Genomic DNA, 24,771 nt, shown 5'->3' with positions numbered 1-24,771 from the left:
GGGGATATAGGGCATACATAAGGGAAGTGGGGGACATGTCCCACACATACCCCGGTTATGCCTTTGCTTGGGGGTGCTACGGGGGTGCTATGACTTTTCCAGGGGGAGCTACAGCACCCCCTAGCGCCCCCCTGGCGCCGCCAGTGGTTGAAGCTGAAAACCGTGCATGGTGGAGTGGAAAAGACTCCTCTTTAAATTCCCCAGGCTTGAATTGCTGAAATTTGGGGCCAGTTTCTGATGGTGGTGACAGGTGCCAAAATAGAATTAATTCAAACTAAGAAAGAAACATCTTAACCCGATTAGGCTGATTTAAATAAAACTACAATTTCTCACTACAATGGGATTCCCATTGACCCTACCTCCTATCTAGCAAAATCACAGTTTTCAAATTTTTGGAGATAAAACTATATGATCAAACTTACTATGATTCAATAAAATTATTCAATTCTGTTACTTATAATGCCTCTGTGACAGTATTCTACATAACAAGAACAAAGTAACAAAATATAACTAAATTTTAAGTTTTAAAGTGCCCTTATTAAAAACTGTGAGCTTTTTAATATAAACAGACAATAAACACCAAATGAAGAAAACACCTTGTTGTACTTCAAATATTTCCAAGGATTTTTAAGTAAAAAATCCCTGTATGAACCTTCAAAATAAATTATTACAGGTTGTGTGGACACATAAAATTCAGAATTAATTAGCATCAACAAGGTAACAATCAGGTTAACGAATTAGAGTTAGAGGTCATATTTGTTTACTGGTTAGTGTTTGTAAATGTTTCGTGTGCTGTTTGTTTTAACTTGTTTGTTATATGTGTTAGACCAAAATTAGCTATTTTAGATCCTAAAGCTTAATTTTGACTCCTGAAAAGGAATATGGTGTCACACACACACACACACACACACACACACACACACACACACACACACACAGACACACACACACACACACACACACACACACACACACACTTCACAATACCTTTCTCTCTCTCCCTCTCCCTCTCTCACATCTCTCTCTCTGTCCCTCCCTGCCTCTGTCTCTCCCTAACGGGCCTAAGAGCAAACATCCCAAAGTTGGGCAGTATTAAAGGCCTTACTGTACAGACAACTGTAAAAATTAAACCTGGCATCTTGAATTACGATAGCAAAACGGGGAAGGGAAAAGAGAAAACAGACTATTTTCACGTTACTCTTTATACCTAATTAGAGAATTAGGTGAGTTTTACCCTGATGGCCATTTTAGAACTGTGGAACGATTTAAACATTTTTCACTTAGAGCACACGTGTCAAACTCAAGGCCCGCGGGCCAGATCCGGCCCTCTGTAACATTTCATCTGGCCCCCAAGATAACATTTAGACTTCATCAGGTCTGGCGCTCTAGTCTGGGAGAGATCGAGTCTCTTCTTCTGCTTCTGCTTGACAGTGACTTAGAAGCAAACAATATATACTTTTAATTTCTGTATGATCAGGTTTTTGTTGATGGCTTTTTAAAAAAAAATCTGTTTTAATGTTAAAAAATTCATTTAAAAGCTGAGTGAGGCGTAAGAAATGACTGCTAATGACGTGATTTTTGAAGTTTGATCTCTTTGTCTGTGTTCATTAAAGTGTGTTTGCTCTAAATTCTGTATAATCTGTATCTGGGAAAAGGTAATTGATAATTTTATATGAATGATTTGACATAATGCATCTAAAACCAAGGTTAATTTATGTAATTTTTAATAAATATTGATCGTGATTGGCCCTTAGCTAGGACCAAATTTTTCATTTTGGCCCCTTTGCGTCACTGGGTTTGACACCCCTGACTTAGAGTATGATATTCACTTAAAGCACATAAATAAAGGATGTTTTTGTGTATATACGAAACAAAACAATTATTGCAAGATCTGATCTATGGTGTTCCAATGACAATATCTGATAAAATAACCTGGACAGAAAAAGTAAAACAAGTTTTTGTAAGGTTAAAACAAATGTTGATTCAAACCACAACATTAATTCTTCCACACTACAAATAAACATTCAGTCTAAACAGTAGACTGCAAAATGGGTTCATGACACCTTACTGGTACAAAGCATAGAGGGAAGTTAAAAACCTCTGGCATTTTATTCTAAAAAAACTAGATCCTGTTGCAAGATCTCTCTCACCGTGCGTGCAGGCAGTTTGTGCAGCAGCGGTGGCAGTCTGCTGATGTCGTGGACGTTTTGTTGTTGCAAAATAAGATAAACATTGCTGTCCCCGGCTCAACACTTATCCCTTGTGTACCTTGAGAAAGGCTCCAGCTGCCTAGACATAATTGAGAGACACCCCCTCACTGGAGGTGAGATCTTGAGTGATCATGCAACTGCGCAACTTCCTATCAAATTATTAAAGCAGAAAAGTTACCCAGAGACCTAACTCAGCCCAGGCTGCTGAAATCATTGCTCTCACACATGTTTGTGAGTCAGGTAAAAATCAAAAGGTCACAATTTACATTGTCGGTCAAAATGTTTTTTTTACATTGTTTTTTTGCTAAACAAGGGGAATGCAGAAGATTGATGACCCCTACTGATAGTGAATCATTGACAAAACCTAGCTTCTGTAACTGAAAAACGAAAGAAAAAAAGCATCACTTACGACTGATGGTATTTACCAAGTTCATAACATAATACAGCAACATGATATTATGTATAAATGTGGAAATATGGCATAAGAGTGCAATCATTTCCGATTGCACTAAAACAAAGTGTTGATTTATTGATTCATTGATTGATGCTTTTTCAAAATGAGTTGAAAGTCATTCCATCAAAATGTGCAGGATGCTTTAACAGTTGCAAAAGCTATCTGTAAAAACATCAAACTAGTGCATGGTATTCCACAGACACTTTACAGTGATAACAGGTCATATTTTGTTATCCAAATCGTACAAAACATGGCTACACATTTAGTAAGTAAGTAAGTAAAGCGAAGTGAAATTTGTTTGTAGCCTATAGCACTCTTCAGCAACAAGGCGACTCAAAGTGCTTTACAAAACAAACGAAAATGCAGAATCAAAAACAAGACAATCAAAATTATACAGAAGCACAGAGAAAATTAAATTAAATAACAGTCAGGTTAACAATATCTAAAAAATGAGCTACGGTAATCTAAATAAGAACTTGATGAAGTTAAAACTAAACTAACTAAATGTACAGAAGGCTAAGCAAGCCAACATAAAAACGCTAAGATAACTAAGCTAAAACATAAAATGCTAATTAAGGTACAAGATAATTAAGCTAAAACATGATAATACTAAACTAAGGTACAAAGAATCTAGCTAAAAGTACCAAGGTCACTATTTAAGCATGACTTTAAAGAACCACTGTTCCTACCATCCACAGTCCGTTGATCTTATTGAAAGGATGAACGTAACAGTGAAAAGCAGTCTCAGGAAGTGCATGAAGGCAACTGGCCGGCTGTGGCCAGATTGTCTGGATTTAGTGAAACTTTATATGAGAATCACTCTGACACCAGATGGGTTAACTCCTTTTTGAAATCATGTATGTAAGACCATACAAATTACCGCTGTTTTCTCCAGATTTAGAGCAAGTAGGAGAAGAACAATGAAAATGAAAACGTGTTAAATGCAAATTTACTGCCATCTGATTCTGTATCCCAGCAGGACACACCTCTGGTCCAACCAGGAGACTGGGGGTACATCAAGGTGGTGAAACGAAACAACTGGGCCAGCCCACGGTGGGAAGGACCATTCCAAGTGCCTTCTGACCACGTCCACCGCAAGGGGGCACTGTGTTGTCTGTAGCACTTGTTTTTGGTGTGGGTGAAGACAGCTGCACATGGCAGAATAAAGAGTTGTAAAAGTAAACCAAAGAGGGTTATTCTTACTGACCAGCACTTCCTCCAAAAAATAGCTGAAAGGTTTGTCCATCAATGAAAAAAAAACCCCAAATGAATAAAAAAACTCTCTGGAGTCTGTGGCAAGTTTTCAGTAATAATTAATCCAATTAAGATAAAAATTACTGAGTCAGTTGTCATGGAATACAGGAACAATGACTGAAGATTTACAGAGTTACAATCATAAAATCTTACAAAGCCAGGAAATAAATAAAGAACTCAAAACTCAAATTTAACAGACCTTTGACTCTGCTCTCCTGCAGACAACTGAGTTAAACACCGTGGAGGGTCCCTCCCCTGGCCACACCACACCCCTTTACAGTCAGAATACAGTACTCGTATTGTTTAGAGGGGTCCCTCCTCCTTACATATGGCTGTGTAAAGTTGATGCTTCTTTTTTTTTTTACCAACTATCCTGACTGATTTCTAATCGTGTATCGTGTACAGTGCAGGTAGATTAACAGGCCATCTTCCTTTCACCTAACAGAAGAATGTGTGAGAAGCTTGTGTTTGGTCATGCTAAACTCCTGGGGTTTTCACACAAATGCATATCAGATGTTCATACAATACACAACTAACATACAACTCTCTTTAAGTATGTTTTTAAAGGAAAAAACATGTAGTTTTGAATGATTTATGAACTAACTACCAGAAAATGCATTTCTGTAACAAGTTAATGCGTTTAACAACAAATTTCTGATTACATGTTTCTCCTACAAAGACAACAATGTTTTGGATGGAACAAAAAATTAATTTACAACTCCAGCGTGCATCCAACTTCCTGCATTGCTTTCCTGGACTTTCTTACATATTTTTATATATAATGTTTGTAGTTCCTCCTCCCAAGATATATCACATTCTCGTGAACATTATTGTGCTGGCATTGTATTGGATAGAAGATGTTCTGAGAGCTACATAAGGCCACTAGTGATGATGTCAGTGATGTCACGGTTATCTAGTGACATGTGGACCAGAGGTTGAATAAATGATTAAATAAACACAGCTGGACTGGCGTATGATTTAATAAGATGACAGTCACAGAATGTACAACCCCAGTGGCAAATCTGCTTTTAGCCTGCAGCTCCATCTCTCAGCCATACTGTAGCTTACTGGATTATCAGCCTGTTACATAATTTCCTGCACCATTCATGGGCTATTGAAAAAAAGGACCTAGGGATGCCTGTCATAGACTGATTATATATTAAACATTGTGCCTTGTCAAGCCAGTATTATGCCTTAGTGTGAGATAAACTAAATTATAGAAAACAATCACAACGCATGTATCAGATTGATGCAGAAAAAAGAAAAAAGTTGACTTTACTTGATTTTCTCTCCTTTACTAGTAATTATTTAGTATAAAAGAGGGCACCGGATCAGATTCTGCATCTGTATGACCTGCACAGCTGTTCCTGTGCTCAGAGGTAATGTGCTCCACTCTGAAAGGAGAAAAATTATGTGCTGGGTTTTACTGACTCCAGTAGGCACACAGAGCAAATCTGAGCCATCTGACGTGGGGGGATTTGTAGGCTAACTGCTTCTCTCATCTGAGAGATTAAACACTGACATTAATGTATACATTCACATTATGTTCACAGCACAAGGCCTGGTGGGATGTGCCTGCTGTCTGCAGAGAGCGTTGGGAGTAGCCTACACCTTTCAGTGTTTTGGAAAAGGCTGCAGTTCTGGACATCATGCACAGGGATGCTGTGCTTCTCAGCGTGCTGCTCTGGATGCTCGGTGTGTCCGGACAGAAGAGTCCTAGAGGGCAAATGCTGCAATCATACAGACACATCAGGTCAGTCGGGAATGACAGAACTAGTTTGCATTAAAGGAATGCATGTCGCCCGCTGGCTTCCATACCAGAGTTTTAAACTGAGGTTATCTTATGATGAAAAATGGCAGAGTTCTAGCCGTTTTGATCAAACTTTAAAAATTTAGATGAATTGAGATGTTCAATCTCATGCAATATCCTGAGATGTATTGTAATTGTCGTGAATGACTCCCAGGTACTACCACATCAGTTAGCTGTAGGGTGAATCTTGAATTAAACTGACTCCAAAAGTTAATCAGTTGAAAAAGAGGTACAACCAATGATTACTGAAAATCTAATTAAAATCTGTTCAGTGGTTCATTACATATTTTGCTAACGAATAGGGTTGACTCCAAAAGTAATGCCAAAGTTTTAGGCAAAGCTCTCATGTAATAAGTAGCACTTGGAGTATGTTTTGTGAATGAGTGTCAGCTACTACCACATCTGATTTTAGCTCAATATCTGTAAAACTGACTGAGTTATACATTTTGGCGTGTTTTTTATGATAAGTTGACTGTGGGGTCCATCTTTAATCAGGTTGACGCCAAAAGTACATCTACATATAAGGATAGAGTGTGGCGAACCCAATGCACAGACTCATCTTGAATAACAAAACTGATTATTTAACAAACCATAACAAAAAAACAAAAGACCGACGTGGCAGCAAAAATTAACTAAAAACATGAAGCTAAACCGTGGCAAAGAGAACAAAAACATGGAGCAAGAATCAGGCAAGGAAAATGATCACAAGGGTGAGAACTGCAAACCAGAATGAATGAACCAACAATGAGTGAATGAAAAGACACCGGCTTTAAAGAACAGAGGGTGAGAGGAAAATTAATTGCAGCTGGGAACATGGCAAGAAACAGGTCAAGTGGGCGTGGCAGGCAAACCCGAAAGTTACTGAGCAGAGGACAGGTGAATGGTGACACAGGAAAACACAGAAAGCCAAAAGACAAGAACTAAACTAAAACACAAGATGAACAAGAAATAACAAAGAATTACAAAAACACCAAACAAGAACAAAAAACAAACTAGAGAAATTGCATTTCCTGCAAAAATGCAGTGTGAATGTTTTTTTTTGCTGAATGATTTGGCTGAAAGCTGCTGAAGATGTGCTGAACTGTTGCGTTGAATGTAAACAGCTAAAGTTTTATCCATTAGTAGCTGAAAGATTTTTAAAGTTTAATGAAGAACCAAGAAGTGAAACATAGAAGCTGATTTGAAGAGAAGATTCACATAAAGTAGAAGAACAAAAACTGAAAGAAGCAAAAATTAGTTGAAAAAGCTGAAATTAGCTGAAAGGAGCAGAAACAATCAAAAAGAAAAAAAGCTGAAATTAGCCTGAAAAAACATTGTGACCTTAAAGCCCATAGAGTTGATCCTTGACCTATGAAGTGTCCAGCTGTGAGGTTTGACCTTCTTACTGTACACGGTTGCAGAGATAAAGTCTTCTTTACCAAGTGAACTTGACCTTTGACCTTGAAATCCATAGGGCTGATCCCTGACCCATGAGGGTTCTGGCTGTGAAGTTTGTCCTTCCTACAGTACATGGTTGCAGAGTTATAGCACATGGGCTCCTATGACCTTGACCTTTGACCTTGTGACCTTGAACTCCAAAAGGCTATTCCTGACCCATGGGGGTTCTAGCTGTGAAGTTTGACCTTCCTACAGTACACGGTTGTTGAGTTAGAGCATGCACAATTCTGGTCTGATTTTAGACCCCAGTAGCTTTGGCAGCCATCCTTATTTTTTAAATTTTGCATTCAGCAAGTGATGGAGCTCTGTCTCACCTGCTACCAAACCAAATTTCAGCTCAGTATGTCTAAAAATGACTAAGTGGAAGCATATAGACACTTTAAGGAGTAAAAAACAGCCAAAATTAGCATTAGCAGAGTATAATTAGCTAAAGCTACATCTGAATTAGCATGAACATAGTTGAATTAGCTGAAACTATAGTTGAATTAGCATTAGCATAGTTGAATTAGCTGAATCTATAGCTGAATTAGCATTAGCATAGTTGAATTAGCTGAATTAGCTGAAACTATAGCTGAATTAGCATTTGCATAGTTGAATTATCTGAAACAAACGCTGAATTAGCTGAAGCTATAGCTGAATTAGCTGAAATTATAGCTGAATTAGCATTAGCATAGTTGAATGAGCAGAATCTATAGCTGAATTAGCAGAATCTATAGCTGAATTAGCAGAATCTATAGCTGAATTTGCTTTAGCAGAAGTAATATTAGCAGAAAAATGCTGAAACAGAAAGAAAAATAGCTGAAATATTGCAGAACGAGTTAGATGCCGAAAAACGTACGGAAGAATAAAGATAATAGATAATAAAGAGAAACAGCATTCACACCATTGTTTTCCACAAACAAAAAAACATGATCATTTGTCTTCACTTCTTGGGTGATAATTAAAGCAGTTATTTGGAAAAAATGTAATACCCAACTGTAGAACATACAGAAGTCATTCATCTGTTTTTCTGTTCCAGTTGCAGTTGTTTAAAAGATTTACAAAAGCACCAAAATTATGATTTACAAATCTTATAGAACCTAATTTTTGCCTTAAAAATGTAAGCACTATCAGTTCAGTTGTTTGAAGAAAGTAGGCTATGTCCTAATTTAACATGGCTCCTAATAAGAGGACCACTTTTTGCTTCCTGCAATGGTGCAATCAATGGCATAGCCAGAAATTAATTGTGGCATAGCCTGGTTGAAAGAGTATGGCCACAAAATTTAGAATAGTTTGTGAAAAAAAGGACAATAGATAGATGTTTATCTGTATGTTGTTACTGTTGTATAAACATGTACATCAAACCAACCTACTGTTGAAGAACAAATTGTATTCAGAATATAAACAAATTCCATTCTTCTCTCTGCTCCTGGTGGAAGGCGGACGTGTTTTTTTTCATTCTGTCTCTCTGTCTCCTGAACCCCCTGCCCTCTATGCCTCTCTGCCCTGCTCTCTTTTCCGAGCCTCTTTTTTGCATATTCTCCAAAATTTAATATTTAATTTAATATAATATAAATGGAATATTGTTTGTCTATCGATTTTGTCTGTGGAAGATGTGGAAGATCTTTACATATTTGGGTTTTTGATAACAGGATTTCTGCTATTTGGATTAGGCAATTACCTGACTTATCGTCAAATTCGTTTGATGGGTTCGGCGAACTACATTTAGACTATGTTGTTACGGGAGCAGAATCGCAAGTTGGATGCGATCCTTTTACAGTACTATTTGGTTGTTTGGATTCGTCATTGAGAAGTACCAGCAAGACTTTCAAGGCAGACGGAAAACAAGTCGGCCTGACCCAAAACAATTATTTCTATGTGAATCTGGCTCCCCTGACGCTGGCCTTGGCTAGCTATCTTCAATTTCTCCCTGGATTTTATGTAAATATGCACATACAATACACACCACACCGTCTCCCACCATCTCTACAGACACATACTCATTTTCCACAGTCTCTGTCTCATCTTTGTCACCCCACTCGCACTCCTTCACTACCTTAGTTTAGTTAACTTAGTAATTCTTATGTTGGCTGTTTAGCAGGCCTAAGTACTGTTAGTTAGTCTCTTGGTACCTTTAGCTTAGCATTATCATGTTTTAGTTTAGTTATCTCAGCATTTTTCATGTTGGCTGTTAGCGGGCCTTTTTGGTACTATTAGTTAGTCTCTTGTACCTTTAGTTTAGCATTATCATGTTTATCCTAGCATTTTTTATGTTGGCTGTTTAGCGGGCATTATCATGTTTCAGTTTATGTTAGCTTATTTAGCCTTCCTGTACATTTAGTTTTGTTTAGTTTATCTTAAATCATATTAGAGATATTGTTAGATTGTTAGTTTCCTAATTGTTGTTCAGTTCAGCTTTAACTTATCATGATTTCATTTAGATTATCTTAGCTACTATTTTGACTGTCTTAGCTCATGTTTAGTTTCATAATTTTATTTAGATTATCTTATATTTCATTTAGATCATACATGATTGATGTTTTTACTTCGGTATCTCTATATTTGATTATGATGTTTTTAAGATGTTTGATATCATGTTTTTATTTGTATTTGATTCTGTACCTGATTGTTGTTTCTGTGTTGTAAAGCACTTAGAATCGCCTTGTTGCGGAAAAGTGCTATATAAATAAATTTCACTTCACTTTACGTCCGTTGGAACAACAAAGATGGCTTCAGCTGCTGATTCAGCATTCACACTTTTAGATCGAAAACTGAAACGTTCAGTTCAATCTGGCAAAAGTGTGCTATAGTATTTGGAACTCTTATACTTTTAGATTATTTAACTTCATTTACAAAGATTTTTCCCATAGAAAAACATTGAAATTTCTTTAATTCCTTCAAACACATTGTTCTCCAAAATCAACTTCAGCATAGTTTCTGTCAGGAGTGGTGGAGACAACAGAGGCAAACCCAGACCGCAGACTCATGTTTGCACTAAAAGAACTAATTTATTGAACTAAATAAACAAAACAGGCTGGCGAGGCAGCAAAACTAAAACATAAACTAAATCCAAAACAAGGGCAGGAACAAAAGCAGACAGGAGCAGGAACAGGACCAGGGAACAAGCAGAACAGAAACAACAATGAACCAGCGAAGTAGTAGAAAAAGTGACCGGGTTTTAAACACTGAAGAGAATGAGATAAGTGGGAACAGGTGAGTGACAAATTGTTGACAGGTGGAGATGGGCATGGCAGTGAAACAAGAGAGTAACCGAGGAGGAGTGAATAGTGACAGAAAATAAAGGCACGAGTAACAAGAACTAAACTAAGACAAGGATAAGTGAACACAAACAGCAAACATGAAAACAGTAAACTAAAACCCAAAACCCGACAGCTGCTCAATTTTATCTTCTCATGTTCCTGTTAGCTTTATCTGCTCTCTGGCTGATTTTAGCTTTAAACTACAGTTTTGCTATGTTGAAGTTTTAGCTATGATTTAGCTAATTTTACCTTTTCGATACAGTTTTGCTACATTTGGCTTCTAGTACCTGTTTTGCTACATTTACCTTTTATCTACTGTTTTGCTAATTTTAACTTTTTGCAACAATTTTGCTAAATTCAACTTTGAGCTAGTTTTATTAACTTAAGCTTTTGGCTATTGTCTTGCTAATTTTAGCTTATAGCTACGATTTTGCTATTAAAAACTTTTAGCTGTTGTTTTGCTGATTTTAATTCCGTTCAGTTTATTTATACTGTGCTAATTCACAACAAAAGTCAGCTCAGAGTGCTGTAAAAAACATTCACATAGATTATAAAAGCCAATTAGTAAACGTTATCTATCTAAGGAAGACAGCAGATTGCGTTGAATCTTCACTTCATCTCAGTCACTCATCCGGAGCAGCACACTGGCAACAGTGGAAAAGAAAAACTCCCTTTTAACAGGAAGATACCTCTAGAACCGTGATAGGCAAGAGACACAGACAAACACAGAATTACTGGTCCAGGTGTAGTCTCTATGGGAAGAAAAACTAAGAAAAACGAAAGTTACAGCTGTAACTACGGTTCTATGAATCCCGGATGACCGCCAGAGGCGGTGCTTCAAGCACTGAATGATCATTCTTGCGCATGCGCAGGTTGAGTACTAATCACGACAAAGTCACCTGTGACCTGCCGGTGACCCACGTGACTCTATATAGTCACATGACGACCGGCACTCAATCCCTCAACCTTCTCGCGAGACGCAAGGATTCTGAGGGACCAAGCATTCTAGCGGTCATCCAGGATTCATAGAACTGTAGTTACAGCTGTAACATTTGTTCTATTTCATCCCTACTGACCGCCAGAGGCAGTGCTTCAAGCACTGGATGATGTATGACGACAAGGTCACGAGGAATCTGCAACATGGGATGTAGCTGGATGCTGCTTCAAGATCCCTTGAAGTGGATGAGGCACAGCCACATTTACTCTGTAAAATCGAGCAAAGGTGCTTGGTGATTTCCAGGAGGCCGCACTGCATATAATGTCCAATGGCACCCCAGTCATGGCAGCAAATGAGGTTGACATGCCCCTCGTAGAGTGGCATCTCACTCCTGCAGGCAGTGGGCGATCCTGCAATGCGTAAGCTTTAACAATCACATCCACAACCCAGTGTGAAAGTCGCTGCTTAGAAAGGGCCTGACCTTTCCGTGAGCCCGCGTAGCAGACAAAAAGGCCATTTGTCGAAAAGACGCAGTGGAATTGATATATGCCTCAAGTGCACGAACCAGGCACAGAGGTTCAGAGGGGCCACCGGTGTCAAAGCGGGCAAGATGGAGCGGCTGGGTACTGCCTGATGCCAGTGACACCTTAGGGATAAATGCCACATCAGGCCACAGGGTGACACCTGAGCCATCAGGGTTCCACTGGCAGCAGGACTCAGTTATCGATAGTGCCTGCAATTCCCCCACACGTTTGGTGGAAACCATCGCCAAAAGGAACGCTGTCTTCAGTGAGAGCCATTTGAGGTCTGCAGACGCCAAGGGGTCAAACGGGGACAACCGAAGGGCCTCAAGGACCAAAGAAAGGTCCCATGTTGGTGCCACGGGGCTGTTAGGTGGATACAAGCGCCGAGCACCCCTCAAGAACAGCGCAATGTCCTTATCTCGGCCCACTGAACAGCCATTCAGCCCAACATGCCAACAGGAAATGGCGGCTACATACACCTTCAAGGTAGACGGAGACCATCCCCGATCCAGTAATGCTTGCAGGAAAGCCAGTATGTCAGAAACTGAACACTGTACTGGGTCCTGCCCTCTACCACGGCACCAGGTTGCAAAGATCATCCACTTTTTTAGTATAGTATACTGTGCGCGTGGACGGTGCCCATGCATTAGCCATCATATGCCCTACTTCACCACCGTACTTTGAGAATGTGGATCCCGGCCTTGTAGGGGCCAAACCCAGAGCTGGAGTCGGTGCGGGTCAGGGTGGAGAATCCGGCCCCCTATCTGGGAAAGGAGATCCCTCCTGGAGGGAAGACGCATTGGCAGGCCGGAGCTGAGCTCTCGCAGTAGAGGGAACCAAGTCCTCGCTGGCCAGAAGGGGGCCACCAAGAGGACCTTGTGCCCCTCCTGACGAACCCTTAGGAGAGTCGGAAAAATTAGACTGAGTGGTGGAAACGCATAAAGGAGGGTCCGGGGCCAGTTGTGTGCCAGAGCATCGTGGCCCAGAGGGCTGGCATCGCCCATGCAGAACCAAAGGGGACAGTGAACTGCATCCCTGGATGCGAAGAGGTCCACGTCTGCCCTGCCAAAGACCCTCCAGATGCGCTCTACCACCTCTGGGTGAAGCTTCCCCGGGAGCGGTGTCTGACGGGACAGAAAATCCGCTGGCACATTCTGCAGTCCTAGGATGTAGGCTGCCCTGAGGCTGGGGAAGTACAGGGCTTCCCAGGTCAGAAGCTGTTGAGTCAAGGACAAAAGTTTCCTGGACCTGGTCCCCCCCTGGTGGTTGATATGAAAAACCACCGTGGTGTTGTCTGACCTTACTAGTACATGCTTGCCCTGCAAGCCTGGGAGAAAGCTTTGAAGAGCTAGCAGTACAGCCCGTAATTCCAGGACATTGATTTGGTCCTTGCTTTGCCGTGTGGACCATGTCCCTTCTGCCATCCGACCTTGTCAGGTCGCACCCCAGCCCGTGGAGGACGCATCTGTAAACACAACCTCCCGTCGACACAGTGGGGGGGGCACCAAGCGGGACCCCTGTTGTCATAAAGAACCTGTCCCTCCACTGGGACAGAGCCCAGAGACACTGGGGCCCGATCCAAACTCTCCTGAGGTGGTGAGAGTTCCGTGTGCGGTCCAGACCTAAGCTGTTCAACCACATCTGGAGTGGCCGCAATGACAGCAGCCCCAAGGGCACCACGCTGGATGCAGCTTTGAGCTTGCCCACGAGGCACAGATAATGCACAAGAGGCAGCACCCTGCCATGTCTGAATTCTGGGAGCATTTTCAATATACTGTCGACTCGTTGGGGTAACAGGCAAGCAGTCATCAAGATAGAATTCATGGCGATGCCCAGGAAAATAATCACCTGTGAGGGAGTCAGGCTGCTTTTTTCTATATTCACCCGGAAGCCCAAGCGCCCCACATGGTCGAGCACCAATTGAGTGTCTCGAAGTGCTTGGTCGTGTGTCGCTGCACAAATGAGCCAGTCGTCCAGATATGGGAGGATCCTCAAGCCCTGCGTCTGCAGGGGGGAGAGGGCCGCTGAGACACATCGGGTAAACACCCTAAAAGACAGCAACAGACCGAACAGAAGAACCCTAAACTGGAAATGCTTCCCTTGGAAGGCAAAGCGAAGAAACCGCCAATGGGGCGGAGCAATTGAAATATGAAAATAAGCATCCTTGAGGTCGATGGAAATGGACCAATAGTTTCGGGAAATCGCCTGCAATACTTCCCTTGTAGTCAGCATATGAAAGGGAATGACCTTCAAGTATACATTCAGACCCCTGAGGTCCAAGACTAGACGTAGACCCCCAGTCTTTTTTGGAACGAGAAAATACTTTAAATAAAAGCCCCCCGGGTCCAACAGGGGGTCCACAGGCACTATCGCTCCCTTGGCCAGCAAGGTGCAGATTTCCTGGTTCAGTGCCTGTGCCTTTGTCAGGTCGTGGATGACAGTCATCCTGACCTAGCCGGGGACCGGTGGCCGGCGGCGGAACTGAAAGTGATACCCCCGGGACAGAGTGGAGAGCACCCACAAGTCTGGGGTGTGGGCAGACCAGCTGCCAAGCTGTACTGGGGTAAAATAACCAACCCCAGCCTCAAGACGTCACCTGCGGGCCCCCCGACCTCCTGGCCTGGGGGAGATGCCGGCCTGACTGAGCGGCCCAGACCTGGCGACGAGCATGAACCAAAGTAGACAGTGTGCGTCCCAGCTCCCTCATCATAAGAGCAAAGGCCTGCAGAAATTCGTTGACAAGACCTTGGGCGGAATGGTCCAGTGGAACAGATTCCAGAGAGGAGGACAGGGCCAGCATCAGATGGAAGAGGGAGTTCCAAATCCGGCCCATGCGAGCGCCAGAGTCATAGGCCTTAGAAGGTCATCAGTAATCTGGCACTGGGGCCGTGGACAACAGGCATTAGGTCGCAAAACCTCATCAGGTGGAACAATAAGAGAGGCAATACCTGGTTCGACAGCTGGCATCTGCCCCAAGCCCACCTTAGGCGCCTCCTGTATGGCTGCCAGGGCCCTGCCATCTAATGTCAGCCATGACAACGCCTTGGTGTCTGACCAACAGGCATGCAGTTCTTGTACATATTCCTCCGAAGGAGGAACCACAAAAGCAACCTCTGATCTACCGTGTCTAAAAAAAGTGCTAGAAACTGCGGGCTGGGCCGGAGGAAAATCCAGCTGCAAATGGGCAAGAGTTGTCCGGATTGTGACTGTCACCGACTCTCCCACATCCTCCTGGGAGGCACTGGAGTCAGACCTAGAGGCTCTGGAACCCAGCTCCAGAAGGTCCTCACAGAATTGGGTACCAGAGGCTGCCACCGAAATAGCATTGTCATCATTACCCAATGCTCCCTCCTGCTCAGAAGGGGGAGCCGCTCCACGACCATCCTCAGCCTGAAAGGACCGGAGGAGGGCCTTCATTTAGGCCAGCTCTGAAGTGAGGTGATCCACCTTTGTGGACCTTGTGTCGGTGTGTCTGGCTTGCTTAGCCGACACTGAAGGTGCAGCCACAGCAGGCCGCTTCTGGCACGTTGCCTGCGCCGGTGGCAACGGGCTATGCTGCGCAAGACCTAACCAGTCGGTAGGCTGTTCCAGCGCCGCCAACCGATCCCGTCTGACCGACTGGGGTATGACGATACAATCTGGGCAAGCATTGTCCGACAGCGCTTCTCTGAGGTGGTCCACCCCCAGACAGGAGGGAAACAAGTCATGCCCGTCGTCTGGCTGGAGCGGAGCCATACAGGATGAGCAACATAAATTACTCAGCATCATACTGCTGACCACAGCAAACAAAGACGAACTCAGCGCGAGCAGAAAAACGCTACCGGTGAGTCAGATATTTATTCAAATTAAAGCGAACAGTAAACTACTGTTATAGAAGGGAAAACACAAAACTTACCAGATGTCGCAGCAACAACCACTGATCTGGTAAGCAGAACTCGCTCGTGCAGCCCCTGGAGGGCGAGACTGACCCGCTGTATGGTCACAAGGCTACTAGCAACGAGCAAGAGAGTAGTGGAAAACACGGATCGCAACATCGCAAAATCCTGGAGGGTCTGATATTAAGCTAAAATTTGATGTGGTAGAAACTGAGAGTTATGCACAACACATACTTTGAGTAGTATCTTGCAATATTGCCTTAGATTTAGCATAACTTTAGTTTGGTTTGGTTTGGTTTGACCGAAACATATACAACTTTGTCCAAATAGCTACAATGCTATCATTTCTTTACATAAGATGATCTTAGTTTTAAAGTCTAGCAGTGGACAATATGGGAAAGGCAGTGGACAATATGCATTTTTTCAAGGAATGCTAAGCTTTCAATTTAGATTAATGAAAACTTCCATTTTAAAATTTTTTTCTATATAGCACAATACTACTTGAATGTTGCATACTTCATGAATATAAGTATTCACAATTAGTCATTGCATAATAAATTTAGCTAGATACACTGGAAAACAAGCCTGAAGTGATGGTAATATAACGTCACTGGTTTTGGCTGAGAAAATTTATTAACAAAATCTGATATAGAATTTATTTACACAACGTTATTACAATTTTTGTGTATTGTCTCTTTTTACACAATGTCAAACTGCAACTGTAACTATACAGGAACCTTCAATAAATCAAAATGATGAATTATTATCATCTACAAAATATTTCTGAATATAACAATTGATTTTAAAGTTGGAATATGAAGTATAAAACAAAACCACCCACACAACATTATAATGGTTGAAATGGTTATATTGTGAATTACAACATATCTTTAAAGTGTTTCTTATTTAGACCAAAATGTTTCATATATAAGATCAGTTCATATTTTCTCATCATTTCTCAAGCCCTGCAGCTCAGACAGAGGAGATGGGCCACAATATATTAGAGACGTCTATATAATTAAAGGCATTTTCATGGAGTCTGAAAATATTAATAAGCTGCAGATGTTAGCATTAACCTTGGTTAGCTGTATTAGCTTAGGAAATGAATTATAGTCTGTTTCCACTGATGTAGTTTACAGCTTCTGTACACTACTTTCTAGTGGATGAAAATTTATATTTAAAATTTGGAATAGCACAGTAAAGTGGCTGACTCACGAGATAGTGCACTATAAAGTGAATGACTAGACAATTTGAACACAACTTGTGTACATGCAGATGGTGCTTAGGCTGCCTGATCAGTTCATCCAGTTAGTTCAAAAGTTTACTCAACTGCTATTGATACATTGAGCACCCTCGACAAAATCGGCATAAACACGGTATATGTTCAGTACACATACATTTGCATAGTAACATGGATGCTGTTCAACTGAGAAAACAAAAGTAACTAAACAAATGGTTTCATGAAAAATTGTAGAGGTTTAATATTAGCTAATGTAGCATTTGTTCATACCTGTACACTGCTTTTGAAAAGACTTGCTTTATAGGCCTGAAAAACGATAAACAACAAGTCCCTGTTTGGGCAGCCATTAGCCTAGCCTAGATGAAGACTTTTGTCTTTTTCTCCATACTCCATGTTCTATAATTGATGTCATCCCTGATAAGGTAATAACTACTGATAAATATTTAACAGAACAATACTTAAAAATGACCACACATACCATTTTAAAAGAAATCATCATATGACATCATGATTCTGTGCAGTAGAGTAGGCTAGACCTAAAACCCAACATCTGTAGTGCACAGACCCTGGTTCTAAAAATATAACATGGCAGCTCCTATAAACTTGGTCCTGCTGGATTCAAATCCCTCCAATGAGGGAAGGTGGGAACAGTTGTTCTATTAATAAACTAGAAGAAGTAGGAGAGCTCAAACCTCCACCAAGGCCATGCGGTCATTAAAAAAATTGTAGGATCCGGATTGTGATCTGGATCACCACCAAAATTAAATCACTTGTTTTTTGTGACAACCCCAACATTTTCTGTTTGTTAGTTTTCAAGTAATCTTGCTAACAGACAGACAGATGGATGGTCGGACAAACAAACCAACACTTCTGAAACATAACCTCCTTGGCGAAGGTAAAAAACAGTATATGGTCTTACCATGAACATGAGCACATCTCAGAGAAAGGTGCAAATGAAATATTTATTTAAAGATGTCAGTTTTTCCCAAATTTTGTACAACAATTTTGTACAACTTCCTAACATCTATAAAATTCTTCTGTTACTTTTGTCACATTTTTTCTCTTTCAGGATGAAGCGAGAGATGTCTCCAGTAGAGGGATCCAATTGCCAGATTGGCAGGTATTTATTTATTTTATTTATTATTTCAGTTCAGTTAGAGAGATAACAGAGGCTAGACTTGAAGGCATCTTAAATAGGAGATTAAGGAAGCATAGTGGACCAAGAGGAGGCAGGAGGTCAACATCTTAATCACTTTATTGTTTTTCATACATTTAGAGAAAGATGACCTACTTTTGTATCTCTAAACCCAATATAATCCCTTTTAGCCTTCAGAATTAGGGAGTTCTTAAGATTATTTTCCCATGACTAACTTCAACAGGATGAAAGCATCCTTGAAAGAATACATATTGCAAACTACCTCGCATGCCAGCAATAATATAACGCATTTATAATACAACTAAGATAATCTTGTGCAAGGAAATGATGGAGTTTAAGTCATTTTGGTCTAATCTTCAAAATACGGTGCACAACCTCAAGTAATTTTGCCAGATGTAAAGTAATATCACTCAGAAATTGTGTTTGTGGCTGTCTCTCAGCTACTACCACATTAAATCTTAGCTCAGTACCTGTAAAACTGACACAGTTATTGCCATTTTTGCATTGACTAATGTTGATTAGCTGTGGCGGTCAACTTGAATTGGGTTGACTCTAAACGTTGATAAGTTGTAGATGTACATCCAGTGATTACTTTCTGGGAGTGTCAGTAAAATCTAAGGATAACTACAAACAAACTACAGATAATCAAGTATACAGAACATGGGAACACCTAGTTAACCTTTGTATTAGTTGTAGGACAGCATCAGTTTCAAAGAATAAAGTGATTCAATGTTTAAATCTACTTGATTGCAGCCAATAATGATCTTCAAACCCCAGAATAAAATAGCATTTTCATTACACCTCTACACCCAAGTGCGGTAAACTAGGCATCTTGTTGGTTTCTGGTTTCTTTGGAAATTGTGTGATCAAACTCATCTGCTTGGGAGGCCTGTTTAAAATGGTTAGATGTGGTTCAGTGGTAGTGCTCATCTTACAGTCCTCAACCTTGTCACATACTGAAGTGTGACAAACAAGAATGTATCAGCTCTTTCTAACTCAGAGCATATTACCTAAGTCTTTGGTAGTTTGACATTTATTCTTCTATTAGTTATTCTGAAGTTTAATATTTTTTACATTTTGTGAAGCCAAATAATGCAAGAACTTCTGCAACTGAATCATAGGATGCAATTTGAAACAACTAGGTTGATTAAAATGCACATGTACTGTTTCTAGAACATGTGCACCTGTTAGAAAAACATGGTAGGATTTAATTTATATGTATTTTTAACCAAGTAGCAAACTGTATTTTTTATATTTCATTAACAAGAGTGAAGTATAGTGTTTTTGTAATGAAGGTTTCACACATCTGAAGCAATACCATGGTTTTTTATCCAAAGTCAAACTCTAGAATGAAGTTTTTTGTCCCTGAATCTTTAACTATTGAAGATTAAAACAGACCCTTAAAAATTTAAGGCAACACATCTTTAGAACTCATTTTAAAACAAGAAATATTATAACACTGAGTAATAAAACAAATGGAACTTCATGTGACCAAAACTACACAGGCCAAAACAAAATTAACAATATAATTTAGATTATTGGGTCTCTAATGAAACTACTAATGAATTATATTTTCCCTCAAGAATGGGGACCATGTTCTTAGTTACAAAGAAGTGATTCATTACTGTTTGGACATTAAAAAAACCTGTAATTTGATTTGTTGTTACATAAAAATAGGCCATATTTTTAGATGTGATTAAGGCAGAAAAACTATTCTTGCATTCCTACCTCATTGGGCTCATACTGAACAGAACTTATTAAGCTCATGGTTAATAAGCAAGAACCTCTTTGTTTGATCGCCTTGAACATAACATGGTAAAAGTAGCTCATGCTTTTAACTTTTAAGTGGTGCCAAAATGTGAACAAACAATTCTGGTCCTGGCTTATCTCCACTGGCTTCCTGTTTAATTCAGATATGACTTTAAGATTTTACTGATTGTTTTAAAATTTTTACATGGTCTAGCCAATCATATATATGTGATCTCCTTTATATCTATACTCCAGTAAGAACACTCCAGTCAACCAACCAGTTTCTCTTAAATGTTCCAAGATAAATCAAACTTTTGTAGTGACTGCTCCAAATCTGTGAAACAGTTTACCTCCTCATGTACAAACTACTGCTGTTATTAAGATTTTTAAATGTATGCTTAAGATCCATCTTTATTCCTTGGCTTTTGATTCAAGCAGAGTTTGAGATCTGTAGAGCTGATGGTTTTTAATGTTGTGTTAGTATTTCATTTTCAAAAATTGATCTTTTAATGTTTAATATTTTATTGTTTCTGACTTTTGTTTGGTTGATTTGCAAAGCACTTTGGTCAGCTTCTGTTGTTTTTAATGTGACAGAAATAAATTTGACATTGACATAAAATATTAGTGAGAAGTTGAATATTCTTTTGTTTCCTCACAGCTGTACATTTAAGAGAAGTCCAGATATAACCAAAGCACAGAGTACAAAATCAGAACAGATCCTGAGAATAGATGACCACGACTTTACAATGCGACCAGGATTTGGAGGTAAGAAGCGAAATACCTGTCCAATATTTGTCACGTTCGCATTGTGCAGACTGAGACATCAGCTTGAGATATGCGAGATTTGAATGTACAGGCAAATCATTTGCTATTTCAAGTGTTACTGATGACTTAATACCAAATACAATACCCCACAATTTAATCTAATCACGTTTAAATACAGTGGAGTGAGTGACCAAAGATGACATAAAAGAGTAGAATTATACCCAAGCTACGCTGCTGCCAGTGATTTAGTTTCAAAACCTCTGTTAGGATCTGGGTTTTTGTATTTTGTTTTGTCTTCATGTTTCATGTTTGTGTTATTTAGTTGTCTCTTCCCTGTGCCTCAGCCACCATTCACTTCTCCTCAGTTACTCTCTCTCTCTCTCCCCTGTTCTCACCCATCTACACCTGCCTCTAGCTCCATAATCATCTCACCTGTGCCCACTTCCACTAATCACCCTCTGACTTTAAAACCCAGTCACTTTCCACATTTCCTTGCTGATTCATTGTCATACTCTTGTCTCCCTGATGTGCTATCCTTTTTTGCTCGTGCCTCGTCGTTCATCTCTTGTCTCAGGTCTGTTCAGGTTTTGTTTAGTTAGTTAATGTTTTTGTATTTAGTTTAGGTTTTGCTGCCACAACAGCCTTTGTTTTGGTTTGCCTTTTATTTTCTAAATAAATTAGTTTTCACAATATGAGTCTGCGCTCAGGGTTCGCCTCCTTCCACCCCGAACATGACAACCTCCCATATTAATTGAGCACAAAGGCCTTCAATCGTAAGGCCTCTTCACACTGCATAAAGACTCTGCCACAACATGAACAGTCAGAAGAAGTGATAAAGCTCCATGCATAGAATGGATGAGATGAATTTTCATCTGCTTAATCCATACAGCTGTTTTGAGTTAAGGACCTATCAGTCAGTCAGAAAATATTATTTCTTGTTGCTGAGTAAAGTCTGAGCCCTGAGATATACATGCAGACCTATTGAAATCATGAACATATAAAGTTGTTTGTCTAACGGTACACACAGTTAAACTAGTGGAACTACACATTGCGGTGGAGCTATTCTGCACAGAACCAGATAGGTAATTGTAGTCAGATTGTGTTCTCTATGTCACGACAAAGATAAAAACATTTTTCTTCTTAAGTTATTCTAAGAGTTTCAAACACTAGGATATTGTACTTTACAATTTTTTACCTTTTGGGATTTGCCATGTTCTGAATGACTGAAAATTTCCACAAACATATTTCTTAATTTATGTTGCTGCAGCGGCATAGTTCAGGTTGGTGAGGAAGAGAGATTCTTATCAAGCAAGTCTGGTTAAATTGTAAAAAAATGTCTTTTATTTTTGTGTTTTTACACCTTTACAAGTAACTATGTCCTTGTAAGACAAAAAGATTCTTGTGGTAAATAAAAAAATTGCAGCACAAATTAAAATAGTTTAAGATAAAATAGTGCACAATATCAGTTTAAAGTCTTTATTCCTGATATTTTACTTTCAGGCATCAGGGAATCTTTAATCCTATAATAGGGCCTTTAGCTGAAGTTCTCCAGCAGGTCTTTCAGAGGTTTATTTGGGATTTGGCTGCTTTATCACTCAGTTTCTGATGTGTGCTTCTACCTGACATTATATTGGGTAGTGTTCTTAAAAAAATCCAAAACAAAAAGAAGTGAAGAAAAAATGAAGTGTCAGACAATTAAACAGAGAAACTCTCCCCAGCAGATGAACAGCATTTGAAAGTCATGTTTCATAAGATACAGTAAAATTAAAAGCCTAGCATTCTGTGAAGGAGTGCATACATATAATCTTTTATGGCAGTTTTAAACTACGATCATTTGATGTAACCTTACAGTTTAGAAGATGGCTGATCTTCCTCTGCAAGTTTTTTTTTTTTTTTTGCCATACTACGGTCAACTCTAAAGACTGTGTAACCTTCTAGTGTACTGGCAAACTTTCTCCATATACTAAAGCTTAATATCTGAAAAATTGACTCATTATAACTATGTATGTGTTTGCTAAGGTTGACTAACTGTGACAGCCATCTAGAATTAGATTGACTCCAAAAGATAATCAGTTGTAGATATTTATCTTGAGATTACTTTTTGAGTATTTTATTAAAATTTGTCTATTAGTTTACAAGTTATTTTGCTAACATACAAACACACACCAAGAGGCAGTTACATGAATGTCTGCCTTTCTTAGTGGAGGTCAATAATCAAAGCAGGTGAAATGAAAAAACTCAAATAATCCAAGGAGCTCCTAAAAAAGGTATCTGGATTTGATCTGTACTTCTGTCTACTGTACATTAAGATGAAACTGCTGTAAATGACAACTAACTAGAACTTTGTCATCATATTTATCTTTTTTTAGGGCCTGCTGTCCCAGTTGGAGTGGACGTTCAAGTTGAAAGCCTGGATGCAATTTCAGAGGTTGATATGGTATGTATTAGAAGCTGCAAGATGTATACACTGCTGATAGTTGAAACACTGCTGTGGAAATACAACTTTTATTTTCTCATTTAAGGATTTTACAATGACCCTGTATCTGAGGCACTACTGGAAAGATGAGCGTTTGTCCTTTAAAAGCAACACCAATCAGAGTATGACTTTTGATGGCCGTCTAGTTAAGAAAATCTGGGTACCTGACATGTTTTTTGTCCACTCTAAAAAGTCCTTCATACATGACACTACCACTGACAACGTCATGCTGCGAGTTTACCCGGACGGGAAAGTCCTCTACAGTCTCAGGTACGTTTTATTTGTTTTTGTTCAAAGTCAACTTCCGACATGGCAAAAAGACAAGGGAGACAGGAAAAAACAGCTTGTTGATTTTTGACAATTTATTACAAAAGTAATGTCAAGCAGAACGTCCCAGGGATGAGACAGATCCAAGCAGTACCATCTGTCTGACCTCAGATTGTCAGACAGTGTCGTGATTCTGGGTTCCTTGTGTTTTGCTTTGTAGATTTGTAGTTGGTTCTCTGTTATTTTTTATCTTTCTTTGTGTTAATTTAAGATTCCCTGTGTTTAGTTTGTTTTGTTCCTTAGTGTTTCCTTGAGTCAGACATTCTTTCCCTGTCATTCTTACCTTCAGTTCACCATTTACTCCTCATCTTCATTAGTCTTTGCTCTGCTGTCACCACTCACTCTCATTCCTCTCTATGTATGCTCCTATACTATTTTCCTTGCTCTTAAAAAAAAGGCTTTCTTCAACCGTCACTTTTTCTTTGCTACTTTTTCATAAAGCTTAGACAGGTGAAGAACCAGAACAACAGTTGTTGTATCACAGTCTCTCCCATCTCATAACTTTAGTTTGTACCTCCTTCAGAGTGCTCACAGGTGTCTTGGTAGTTTCTCTCACTATTCTCCTTCTTTCACAGTCACTCAGTTTGTGAGAATGGCCTCCTCTTGGTAGATTACTCATTACTCATATTCCTTCCATCTCTTGCTGATGGATTTAATTGAACTCCTGGGTGTTTAGGGTTTTGGTAATCCTTTTGTATTCATCCCCTAAATGAAAAATACAAGTACTTTTAAAAAAATCTGAATTAAAGGAGTCATTTCAAAGGGGTAAATATTTATGCAGTCACTTATTTTACATTATATATTTATTTGATATAAATAAATCAATAGTCATGTGGAGCAAATATATGAGGTTAAATTTGTAGGGGTCATTTTAGATCATAGACTTAAATGGAAGTTTCATATAAAATATATAAAACAAAAATTATGTAAAAGTGTTGGACTTTTAATAAAGTAAAACATCCTGGAATTATCGACACTTCACACATTATACTATTCATTTATTGCTCCATGTTAAACCCCTACCACGCGGCGGCCCGTCCACGGGCTGTTTTATTGCATTTTCTATTCAAATCTGTACAGTTTTTGCTACATTTATTGTTTTTATTAACTTAAATTTCAAAATGGCTGTGTTTTGGCACCACTTTTGATTGACGTTTCGTCTGACCAACTGGGTTGCTCTCTGCCCCCCCTAGAGCCCCTCTAATTTCCCATGCCTAAAGTCATGAAAGTCTCCTCCCCTCATTTGCAAGCCTATAGGTCCGGTCAGTCAGCTCCCAAGCGGGTTCTGACACCACAGGCGGGTAGCCAATGAAATTCT

General features: G+C 39.7%; 1 protein-coding gene across 2 annotated transcripts in view; it reads left to right on the top strand.

Moving 5' to 3' along the window:
• Positions 1–5,477: 5,477 nt before the first annotated feature.
• LOC108248739 (gamma-aminobutyric acid receptor subunit rho-1) overlaps positions 5,478–24,771 on the top strand; it is a 33,595-nt gene continuing 14,301 nt past the window's right edge. Inside the window, exons 1-5 of one of the 2 annotated variants that reach the window (XM_017437709.2) lie at positions 5,478–5,671; positions 18,050–18,100; positions 20,544–20,650; positions 23,020–23,087; positions 23,173–23,396. In XM_017437709.2, coding sequence (XP_017293198.1) covers positions 5,568–5,671; positions 18,050–18,100; positions 20,544–20,650; positions 23,020–23,087; positions 23,173–23,396 — 554 coding nt within the window. In that variant the 5' untranslated portion in view covers positions 5,478–5,567. Of the gene's footprint in view, positions 5,672–18,049; positions 18,101–20,543; positions 20,651–21,161; positions 21,225–23,019; positions 23,088–23,172; positions 23,397–24,771 lie in introns of those variants that run through there. The other variant, XM_025010978.2, reaches the window with a different exon arrangement.

The sequence above is a fragment of the Kryptolebias marmoratus genome, linkage group LG19 (genome assembly GCF_001649575.2).
Source record: "Kryptolebias marmoratus isolate JLee-2015 linkage group LG19, ASM164957v2, whole genome shotgun sequence".
NCBI classification, from domain to species: Eukaryota; Metazoa; Chordata; class Actinopteri; order Cyprinodontiformes; family Rivulidae; genus Kryptolebias; species Kryptolebias marmoratus.
The sequence above is the reverse complement of the archived record's forward strand: the minus strand, read 5'-3'. Positions and strand labels throughout refer to the sequence as shown.